Below are 12,439 nucleotides of genomic sequence, written 5' to 3'. Positions count from 1 at the left end.
ACCGAGGAACGGTTTGTAGCTGGAGCTGCTTGGTGTCATTGTTGGTATCTGTCTGAAAGGGGTCCTGGGGAGACCTGCTGTAAGGACAGAGGGGGAAATAATGCCCACTTCTTCTTTTTTAAAAAGTTGTTTTCAGTCACAGAACTGTTCAGTGTTCCCATCTGAAACCATATAGGTAAATTTGACATGTCTTTTTGTTTGGAAATACAAGTTTCTTCTAAAGAATTAAATCTTTTAAGTTTAGCTGGATTTGGTCATTTAATCAGGCAGGTGGAATCACATTTACTCAATTTGATATAGTCTAACCAAATACTGAAGGGTTGTTCTCTGTAAATATACTGATATAACTTATGTTATTGAACTTAGTCATAGTATTTGATAGAATTGACCATGTTAAGTGTGTAATTACAAAGATATTTTTAAAATTATATTTTATTTTTATATGACTATTTTATATGACTTTTCTTTCTTTTTTTTCTTGAAATTTGGGGGATTTTATCTCGCAATTCAGAATTTTTTACTTGCAATTGCAAGTTTTTATCTTGTAATTCTAGATTTTTCTCGCTATTCTGACTTTTTTTCTTGCAATTGCGAGTTTATATCTTGCAATTCTAGCTTTTATCTCGCAAATACGAGTTTTTATCTCGCAATTCTGACCTTTTCTCGCTATTCTGACTTTTTCCCTTGTCATTGCGTGTTTATGTCTCGCAATTCGGACATTTTTTTCTCACACAATTCTGACTTTTTCTCGCTACAGTTTATATCTCGCAATTTTGACTTTTTCTCGCTATTCTCCCTTTTCAATTCTGAAATATTTTTCTTTCCATTGCGAGTTTTATCTTGCAATTTTGACCTTTTCTCGCTATTCTGAATTTTTCCCTTGCAATTGCGAGTTATAAAATCAAATTCGGAGGAAAAGAAGACTGACTTTTTTTCGCAGAAATGCGAGTTTATATCTTGCAATTCTGACTTTATAACACACATTTGTGTGAAAAAATTCAGAATTGCAAGGTAAAAAGTCGCAATTACCTTTTTTATTTTTTATTCAGTGGCGTAAACAAGCTTAGCATGCCATCGGCTATCGGCCAAAATGAGTTGAAAAATATCAGCAAATGGGATATCGGCAAAAATCCTATAATGTGCATCTCTAGTTAAATATATTTACTTCAATCTTCAACCCTGTAATAGTTATTTATTTATATTTCTGTAATAGTTATTCATTTATTTATTTGTATTTCTTTCAATTACAGAGTGATACTACCAGAATTTAAACCATATATTAGCTACATTTCAAAAATATGGACATTCAAAATTTTATGGTAACTTAATTATAAATGATGTACAAATTTAAACTGTTATCAGTTTACAGTAGTAATTTTTTTTCAATTATTAGATCAAGTAGAACTACTTGCTCCAAGTAACAGCTGCACATATTCAACTTTATAGTTTACTTCGTAAGACTGTTATTACATTTTTAAGACATTTTTGAGAAACCATTGAGAAACAGTCCCTGATACTCAGAGCCTGAGGCGGGAAAATAGTTTTTTGAAAGTTCAGCAGTAACCTTTTCAAGTGAAAGGAAAAGAACTGACATTTGAATCTGCACTTTTTTTCTAAAAAAGATAGCCTGAAGATAACAGAATAGACATCCGCTCGTTTCTTATTCGACCTGAGCGTTTTTAGCTGTCTTTTACATCCAATAGAATGAATTCCTCTTATTCAGCACAAACATTTACATCCGCGCAAAGCAAATCAAAGGAGAAACCAACAATATGTAGGGGAGGAGGAACCGTATAGCCTCACACGACAAAAAGACAGCTTGCGTAGAGTTAGAGGAGAGAGAGAGAGAGAGAGAGAGAGTGTGTATGTCCCTAATACGAGTGTGTGAACACACACACACACACACACGGTGCTGAACCGTGTGACCAGACAGGGGGGCGCTTCTGTTGCTCGCAGAGCTGCATTTCTGTCTCTCAGTTGGTGTGTGTGTGTGTGTGTGTGTGTGTTTGAATCAAGCACGCCAACATGCTCTGTGGTCTGCGGAGAGAAGTGAAGACCAGTTTTGGTGAGAATTGCTCTTTACTGAATTCATGGTTGATTCTAAACTAAAAGTGGATCCTTTATTTTTATAATAGAGATATGTGTGTATTCTCAGCATTGGGCAATCTGACAAAGGTGAGGTGAAGTTTGCCAAAGTCTGTTTGATCTTGTTATTTGGACTGGGTTGGTTCTTCGTGAAGTTTTGAATGGAAATCTTACCTGTAGAAGTCAGTCTCTTAAGAGTTTATTGTCGGTGTTGTAATGCCTAATGAATGACATTCAGGAATAGTAAGGCTGACACTGAATATATGTGGTCTTGTATAGTGCGTTCTTGCAGACACAATTTTTCCATCTTTTTTTCTTTTTCTTTTGCTGTAATGGTATAAATGGCATTTTGCCTTTTAAAAAATGTGCACTACAACAAAGTACCATAGTATTACCACGACTTTGTGGATATAGTGCAATGGTAAACCTCATGAATCAGTCTAAAACAATTTATATTTCACCCCAAATTTGAAAGAAAGGAACTAGACAAACTAGAATTATATATGCAAAATATAATTTCTTCATTTTTTTTTCTTGACTTGGACATGATCTTAGATAATTACTTGACGTAGATAATTACCCACCTTTTTTTTGTGAAAGTACCTTGGAGTATTATGTAAATTCAATAGCATTTGAATATGGTAATCATCCAGTGCCATACAAGTACCATGATGCCATCATTATACCACATTACCACAGTACTTTGTAAGGGTTGTGTAATAGTGTACGAATTCTTTCCCAAAAGCTGCCGTTACTATGGCAATAAAGGGTCTTAAAAATTAAATGCAGGAAGCTGTCTGACTCGGGGTCTATCCGTTGTAATTGCTGTTTCATGCTTTCAAATAGACAGTAACATGTATGTTTTTACTGCTTATGAATGACAGTGTTTGGAGATGAAACCATATTTATGGGCTCCGTTGAGCGAGTCAGGGGACGCTGATCTAATGAAGAGGAGCAGAGGAAGCCGTCACGCAACAGAGCTCAGTCTAATGTTCTCCCTGCGGGGGCCAGACGCAAGGAGTGTGTGTGTGTGTGTGTGTTAGTAATGATGCTTAGACACTAGCTGAGATTGAGAGATCTTATCTTAAGCATGCATTGCTTTTCTGTTACCTGAGCTGGAACAAGTGTTTTCAATCCCATAATCCTGTGAACAATTGCGATCCTGTAAAACATATGTATGAGAATCTGCTGATTTACACTCTTAATAAAGGTTCTTTATTGTAATCGAATTGATGGTTCAATGGAGAACCTTTGAATGAATTGAATGCACCTGACTACGCCATGTGCATGTGTGTTACGTGTTCAGTCTTGAGCGCATAGTGTTTCTTTACAAAGTGACATCGCCATTTACTGACCTGGCATGAATAAAACAGCATTTTTTCGCAGATCTGTGTGAACAGGGATCGTTGCGATATCGTTGTCATCTGTACGCGAAAACCGTGAAGTAAAAAAACGTTTCCGTTTTTAGTACATAATTTTTGTGTAAACATACCTTCAATTGCTACTCCTCATTTCATAAATACTGTAGAAACTTCCCAGGACGACTTAAATACACCAATTATTCTGTGGAACACAAAACACTTTTATCTTGTCAAATTATTTCTTTCGATAAAATATGTCTCTCAATGTAAGTAAAATTGTCATCTCAGATGTATGCTGACACCTGGTGGTGTGGATGCCACTTCGTGCAAAATTAATAAATTTCAGTATAATCGATGCCATTGTAGAAATACTGGATTCACAGTCATCCATGTTTCATTTATTCCAAGATCATAACAGCAAGGCTTATCAAGATAAAGCTAATCTTTTTTTTTTGGCTTGTCATGTGATCTCAACATGGCCGCCACCATGAGGTGACCCACTTTGTGTAAAACACAAGCTTTTTCTAGCTTTTTCTGCTTTTTTTATTTAACTAGAAACGTTATCTCATGTGAGTCTGTATGCTCATAAATATTTTACAAAGGTATTTATTTCTGTATTTTCATTCAAACTGACAGTCCCGCCCCAAACTCACACCATTGGTTGAAAATAATCAACATCAAGAACCTAAGTAAAAAAGTGGGCTGTCGCAGGTTTCATCTTGACAAAACCCATGTTGTTGGAAAGGTCTGAAACTCAAGATTCCATATTTGGACACTGTTTTGTGAAAGAAGTTATATTGACAGAAATGTATTCATTTTTGACAGGCGAACACATCAACACGTTTTAGAACTGGGTGGGTATCAACGGTTGGCTATTTTTGGTATAGCACCTGAACAAAATCTCACATAAAACTCAATTTCTCTGATATCAAATTTGGAGCACAACTTGGCTAGACATACGTCTTTGATTTTATAGCAATTTTAGAGCCTAAATTATTACTTCAAACTTCTATAACTTGTTTCACTTTTATTTTTTGGTGTGCTATCACTTCAGCAATAAGCTGCTCTGCTACACAGTTTCTATACTTGTATTTTACTGTTATATGCTTCAAATTCAAACATTTCCATTTTGCGAAGCAACGCATCCTAACACAAGCTAGATTTTTCAAACTTTAAAAGCTCAACATTTGATTGAACCCAATAACAGTGAATATCCATTATAATTGCAATCAAATAATCCATCTTTAAGCATCTCCACTTGAACAAACAGCGATTACGCCAACGGCCACCTTTCTCCACCGCCCACACAATGGTTTGACACAACTTATAATGTGGAAGAGCACAGTGTCCTCCTTTTCTGTCTTTCCTGTGACTAATCTCCCATTTACATTTTGAAACTGCTCATTATACTAATTGTGCCTTGTTTGTCCAGCTGCTGCTTTGCTTGTTGCATTGAGTTATTCAGAGGAAAGTGAGTTATAGCGATGGAAGGTGGACTAGGTGTAATTATATGTTTTCAAAGTACAACTCTTTAAATTATAATGGGTGTAATCATCGCGTTTTGTTGCACTGTAAATTGCTTCGCAACTGTGGCAAGTAATGACAAGTTTGATGAGAAAAGACGAAGTGTTGAACGTGCCCTGAATTAGAATGCTTTGTCTTTCTCAGCACCTCAGGGAGAATTGTCCTCAACTCTTTGCTCAATTAATAGTCTTTCTTCAGAATAAGAAACTCCTGGTGAATATGAAACAAGCTTTGTGCCAAGGATACAGTACGCTTGTATCATAAAAGCTCTGTAATTTTCAGGAATTAATACATCTGTCACCCACAGTTTTTGTGTAATTCTTAGTCTTTTGGGGTTTCAATAAACTATATACCTTTTTTTAATTACTTTCTCATTCTGCATTCTAGACACTGGTCGGAAATCATTAGATTTATTTTATTGTATTACAAGTAATTGTATTCTATTTAGGGCTGTCAAATGATTAATCGTGATTAAATACATCCAAAATATTTTTTTTTTTTACATAATATATGTGGGTGCACTGTGTATAATTATTTTATGTATATAAATACACACACGTGCTTGTATATATTTAAGAAATATTTTCATGTATATACTGTATATAGATTTATATATAATTTATATTATATATAAATATAAATATTTTATATATAAATAATATTTTTTCTTAAATATACATGCATGTGTGTGTATTTATTTATATATATACAAAATAATTATACACAGTGCACCCACATATATTATGTAAAAAAAACTTTTATTTTGGATGTGATTAATCGTGATTAATCATTTGACAGCCCTAATTCTGTTATTTTAAAAAGGGTCAACCTTTTTATAGCATTTAGTATTCTGAACTTCTATACGTGGTAATTGTTTTTGTTAAATCAGTCAACTAATCTATATATTTTTTGTTAAATCAGTCAACTAATCTATATATTCAAATATTCAGCTTAGTTTTCAATCCCACGAAATACAACATTGAATTGGACAGCCAATATAAACACGACAGGGGTTTGCTTGTACCTATCTGGCCATCTACTCTGTCCTGATGTCAGGTTGTTTGTCTGTCTGTTTAAATTTGCTGTGAATTATGGTCATGTCCCGAGGGTGGTAATGCATTGTATCTCCCGTGGTTAGCGGGAGACAGCCAGAAGGAGGGGTCAGGGGTTAACATGCTGAAATTTGTTCCCTGTTAAACTTCCTACACCCCTGTTGTCAGACAAATAGCTCAAGCTGTCTTACATCACCTTAACAGTCTTGGAAAGGGCATCTAATAGCATCTTACCTTTTTTGTCAGGGCAATTTAGACTGTTCCTGTGGAGATTAAGCATTGTAACAACATCCTGTCACACGAAATAGGTTTTTCACTGGTTCTTAAAATATACACTCACCTAAAGGATTATTAGGAACACCATACTAAAACTGTGTTTGAGCCCCTTTCGCCTTCAGAACTGCCTTAATTCTACGTGGCATTGATTCAATAAGGTGCTGAAAGCATTCTTTAGAAATGTTGGCCCATATTGATAGGATAGCATCTTGCAGTTGATGGAGATTTGTGGGATGCACAACCTTTGTGACATGGTGCATTATCCTGCTGGAAGTAGCCATCAGAGGATGGGTACATGGTGGCCATAAAGGGATGGACATGGTCAGAAACAATGCTCAGGTAGGCCGTGGCATTTAAACGATGCCCAATTGGCACTAATGGGCCTAAAGTGTGCCAAGAAAACATCCCCCACACCATTACACCACCACCACCAGCCTGCACAGTGGTAACAAGGCATGATGGATCCATGTTCTCATTCTGTTTACGCCAAATTCTGACTCTACCATCTGAATGTCTCAACAGAAATCGAGACTCATCAGACCAGGCAACATTTTTCCAGTCTTCAACTGTCCAATTTTGGTGAGCTCTTGCAAATTGTAGCCTCTTTTTCCTATTTGTAGTGGAGATGAGTGGTACCCGGTGGGGTCTTCTGCTGTTGTAGCCCATCCGCCTCAAGGTTGTGCGTGTTGTGGCTTTACAAATGCTTTGCTGGAAACGAGACCAGAGATGAGAGAGACCAACGGAGGAAACTGTTCTTCTCATGAAGCGCACATAGACTCAGTGCTCTCAAATATTCATAGCACACACAAATGTCGGCTAAATTGATTCCACATTACACGTAAGCACGTTGCTAAACTAACAATGTGCTACAGTAAGTTTAATATCTAGCCCCCACAAATGTTGGGTAATATGACTCTCAAATGATTTCACTATGGTTTGATGTTAGCATTTTACTAAGCTAACAACGTAGTATTCTAAAGAGCATAAATATATAGCACACACAAATATCAGGCAAAATTTTATGATGTGTATTGTCCACCATATTGGATGAATGTTTTGGAGATTCGCAATCCATTCTGGTATTGACTATTATAAAAACAAGCAATGCTGGCTGCTTAATTTAGCTAAAAACAACCATGAGGTTGTCGCCTATACATTTTGGAATAGGTAGCTGTCAAATGTTGTCTTGGTAGACAGCACACTAGGTTTTGTAATGGATCCAAAATCTTTGCTTTTCCTCACTGCAATGCTAATTAGCATGTTTGATTTGAAAACCATCTTATTTGTTTAGTCCAAGGCACGTCCAATGCATATTTAAAAGGAACAGCTGTGCACACATGAAAGGATGTGATTGGCAGCTGTGAGGCTTAATGGTGTACTTTGAATACTGGTTTGGGTTAATGTACCTGTAAATATTGCTAAGCGCTATTGCGTTACATTAAACAAATGGATATTTAAAACAAAACAGTGGCAGGTTGAGTGCTTTCAAACGCAATTGACCCTTTTATCAAATACCCCTCCATCAAGATTTTGGCCGCAGAAAGCTTCAAGAATGTACTAGATAATGACAATGTCTGGATCATTAACTACAGAATGATGGGACGGAATAAGTATATTATAAGTATTATAAGTATACTTATTCAAGGTAGGCTATATCTCCCTCGATTGCTGAACTTAAAATGACCCAACTCCCTAAACCCAAATCGCCTGGAAAAACTTCCAGTCCCAGTTCGTTCATGCCCAGAAACCCTGCAAAATTCCTTTACCACAACGCTCTGTTCCCATACTCCCCAGGAAATATGAAATATGTCAATGTGCATAATGACAATGTGGCACCGCTCAGAGGGCAAACTGCAGGGTTCCCAGTGCGGTCTTTGTGCAGACGTGCTTTGATCTAAAATGCTGATTCCTACTCACCTCCACAAGGTTACAAAGAGCATTTATTTCAGAGGCCTAGACATAAGGGCGGTGAAACCTTGCTGCCGCTGTGTTCCAGAACACACACGCCCCCGCCAATGATTTCAGCTCCCTGAGAGTGTTTCTGAACAAGACCCTGGATGATTACGGTGGTTAGCCGTGACAGTGTTTTAAAAGCCTTTTCTAGTAGGTTTAAACAACTCAGTGCTGCTATTTCATAGTCATGACTTATACGGGTGTAAGCAGTCACTTTTTTATTTTCGTTTTTCTTTTAACTATTGGCGGAAGTACCTGCTTTTTGGCGTGTTCGCACCGCAGGAACAGGGAACGATTATAGTTATAGGAACGCTTGGGGAGGACTAGTAGGGTCTATCCCAGCACAATAGGTCATTAAACCACGTTGGTAATGATGTCATGCAGGTGGTGGAGTAATAACTACTTTTAATGAATCTTTTTGAGATTGAATTAATGTTAGATGTTTTGCTATAAATTACTCATCTCATTTTTCTCAGTTATTTTGCTTTATTTCCAGATTCTATCATTGGCTCGTTCTTGTGTACTAGAGCACGTTGGCACATGCGCACTATTCAAAATCAAAAAAATAAATCTCTTGACAAACTAAAAGACGTAAATTACATTTGTATGTATTCTAAATAGAAAGATATAGATTGTACTGAATGTCAGCTTGCTTATTTGACTTATAAGGATTTATTGACTCCACATGTCATGCAATCTAGAAACTATGCTTCTAACCACAGGTCGAGAGCTGTCGTTCCAACCACGCAACTTTGTGATGCAGTTTGTGATTGTTCATTGGAAAGATGGTTTCGGGAAACACCGACTCATTGAACTATGCTGATAACGACGGAACTTGCGACCATAGTTGGCTAACGATGCTTTTGTGAAACGCACCCCAGTTTGAAAGGCCGTTATGATAACCATATTAGTGTTCACACCAAGGCGCGATAAAGTTTTGTATATTATAAGGCCAGCACATTTTTTCAATTGTTTTCAATGGGAGCCGCATGAGCACAGAGCGTCTATTTCACGCTAAATGTTGCGTGCTTTGGGATTTTTTCTGACTGCAGAAGTTTTGAAAAATGTGGGTACATTTTTACCCATCCATCCAATTACAGTGGAGGAAGGGCAGGACAAATACCACACCGACCAACCGTCCTCTCTTCACCAATGCCCTAGTTTTGCGCCGTATAGTTGCTTCATTGATCAGCCAAAGGTGAAGTCATGTGATTGTACCATGTACAAGAAAAGCCTATGTATGTAAATTTGTTTGTGGGTGCGCATTGAGTTTGCTAGATTAGTTACTATCGTGTGTGTGCCCGTTTTGTTGGTGTTTCTTGGAAAGTTTGAATGTGTGAGCATCTTTGTGTATGTGCGTTTTTGCAATCGGTGTGTAGAGCACATATCACCCAAGTCGCAGGTTTCCTTCCTGGGCAAAGCTTCTGGCTGTTTGGTGCTGATAAAGGGGAGTAATTACTGGAGGACATGTGGAGTTTAAACAAAGAGAGACTTGAGCTCGCTCAGATTATAGCTACCGTATCTTAAGCTTAATTAGAGCCATTCATTTCAGCAGTTTATTTAAAAAAAGAGTAACTAAACGGTGTTCTTGCTGAATAGCCTGCATTCACAATAGTCCTTGAATACAACAATTTCTGGTGTATCATGATCTGCATATTGTTATAGTAATGTTAAATTTGGTTCTGTAATGTGCAATAATTAGTGGTGCTTTCTAATGCAAACTTCACTGATACTATCGCTCATGAATTATAACTCAAATTATTCAGCAAATTTGTTGTCCCCTCAGATTGACATGCATTATTACTAAACATAACATTACATTATATGTGTATGTATGTAGCCTATATATATATATATATTGTTTTTTTAGTCTTTATGCATGCTTCAGTTTCGTTCCAGGCCCTTGAGTTGAAGCTATTGGATTATTTTTATTTTATTTACCTATTTTTGTAGAATGGCACTTCAGTGCATGACAAAAACAGATGACTGTGTGCTTTGCGAGTTAGGTACCCGTCACAGCTAAATCGCTTCCTTTGATTGGTGACTCGTGAAGGTTTCCAAAACCCTCGAGCAAGCGGATTAGACGAATGCCACTCATGTGAATGCCGATATGCTGGAGTTTTCTGTGGGCTAGGAGGGCGTTTCGTTGGTTTGGTCTTGTGCTAGCGCTGTAAGCTAATCCCACCGTTGAGCCCTGTCAGTAATAGCTTTCACAAATACAACAATATTGCTCCCTGCAGACTGTCCTCGCATTCTCACTAAGGCATATATGTTTTTTTAGCACTTGTCTGGTCTCATTCTGTCCTGTACAAGGTATTATATTCAGTTTTTTTATTTGGCTTGGTCACACAACATGTCACATAAGGGAATTCATGATTGCAGGAGCTTGAATGTATTGCTGCATTGTGTCCTGTCTTAATGAGGTTGTGTTTTGATGCGTGCAGTTCAACGAAATACAGTCAAAGTCAATTATGGTTATTTAGTGGTGCTTGCTAAGGCTTATGAATTTGAACAAACCCCTTACACTAAGCACTAAACTTTGGCACTTCAACTATTTGTGGAAAATGCTGACATTAATGAAGGTAATAAAACAATCTAGAGACCAGAATATAATTGAGATTTGAGGGTGGGCTGCTTTGACTTAGGCCATTAAGTAACCACCTAGCAACAAGCCAATCATCCTAAATCCCCTCAGAACACAACAACAGTATATCAATGTGCTAATCATGCAAAAAAAAAAACTCAGAACACACTAACAACAGTATAGCAATGTGCTAATCATGCTAAAATCATCCGTCCTTCGGATGAGACGTTAAACCGAGGTGGTCACAAAAAATCCCAGGATGTCTTTCTAAAGAGTAGGGGTGTAACCCCGGCATCCTGGCCAAATTTGCCCAGTGGCCTCTATCCATCATGGCCTACTAATAATCCCCATATAAATATACCAATTGGCTTCATCACTCTGTCTCCTCTCCACCAGTAAGCTGGTGTGTGGTGGGCGTTCTGGCGCAATATGGCTGCCGTCGCATCATCCAGGTGGATGCTGCACATTGGTGGTGGTTGAGGAGATTCCCCCTTCTGAAGCGCTTTGAGTGCAGAGCAAAGCGTTATATAAATGTAATGAATTATTATTATTATTATTAAAACACCAAAACACACTAACAACAGTATAACAACAAACTAATCATGTTAAAAACAGCAGAACACACTAACAACAGTATAGCATGTGCTAATCATGCTATTAAAAAAAAAACTCAGAACACACTAACAACAGACGTCCCGCGTGACGTCACGCCATTTGGAGCAGCCATCTTGACGGTATAGAAAATGCTAAACCGCCGGTGATAATACAGCTCGTCGCGAAATATTCCTATCATGCCCGAGCGATGCTGTGCATTTGGATGCGATCAGATACGTGATCATACAAAAGGAATATCTTTATACCGTATCCCAAAAGAAACAAAACGGAGAAAAGTGGTTGGCGGCAATAAACAGGAAAAAAGCATACATGCATTCCTAGATCAGTTAATTCGTTAGGCGTAGGCTATTATCACATTACATTCTTTCGTTTTCAAATACCAAAAGCTGATCTTGTATTTTATTTGACACTTCTTATAAATCGTTAGAAACACAGGTTGAGACAACAGTCTCAATGACAGTTTATCATACTACAGTGACAGTCAGTGATAAGTATAAAAAAGTATATAAGCATAGGCTATTATTTAGTTTTTCTTGGATCAAACTAGATTAAACAAATTCATTAAAGATACACTTAATTAGGGTGACCAACAGTCCTGTTTTCCCAGGACATGTCCTGTTTTCATGTCCTGTCCTGGCCGTCCTGGCTGTTTTTTATAAAGTGATGAAAATGTCCTGGTTTTCAAAAAATTGCTTGGAAAGATCAGCTCTACAGCAAAATATAGATGGGCAAACAAGGATGAGGAAGAAAAACAGGATAAAGAGGAAGAAAACTAAAGATATAAATATATTATAAGTTTTTGTAAGTTTGTGAGAGCTATTTTTGTTCAATTTGGAGGTATTTCTTTTAGTTATTTATCATTTATATATTTATTTTTCTAATACAGAAGAGACATTATTTCTATCATTATTTCATTGATTATTTTTGAAACCTGTCATAATAAAACATGTTGAGTAACCTCTGAGAAGCCTATCTGAATTTGTGTCTTG

At 37.1% G+C, this 12,439-nt stretch overlaps 1 protein-coding gene across 7 annotated transcripts in view; it reads left to right on the top strand.

Annotated features, from left to right (window-relative positions):
* grip2b (glutamate receptor interacting protein 2b) overlaps positions 1-12,439 on the top strand; it is a 217,746-nt gene that overhangs the window by 154,908 nt on the left and 50,399 nt on the right. Inside the window, exon 1 of one of the 7 annotated variants that reach the window (XM_056260618.1) lies at positions 1,962-2,065. The exons of the other annotated variants lie outside the window; for them this stretch is intronic. Coding sequence (XP_056116593.1) covers positions 2,026-2,065 — 40 coding nt within the window. The 5' untranslated portion in view covers positions 1,962-2,025. Of the gene's footprint in view, positions 1-1,961; positions 2,066-12,439 lie in introns of those variants that run through there. 7 annotated transcript variants of the gene reach the window in all.

This window comes from Rhinichthys klamathensis, unplaced genomic scaffold, assembly GCF_029890125.1.
Source record: "Rhinichthys klamathensis goyatoka isolate OS25496 unplaced genomic scaffold, OSU_Roscu_1.1 h1tg000009l_1, whole genome shotgun sequence".
NCBI classification, from domain to species: Eukaryota; Metazoa; Chordata; class Actinopteri; order Cypriniformes; family Leuciscidae; genus Rhinichthys; species Rhinichthys klamathensis.
Note: the sequence above shows the minus strand (reverse complement) of the source record. Positions and strands in the feature narration are given on the sequence as shown.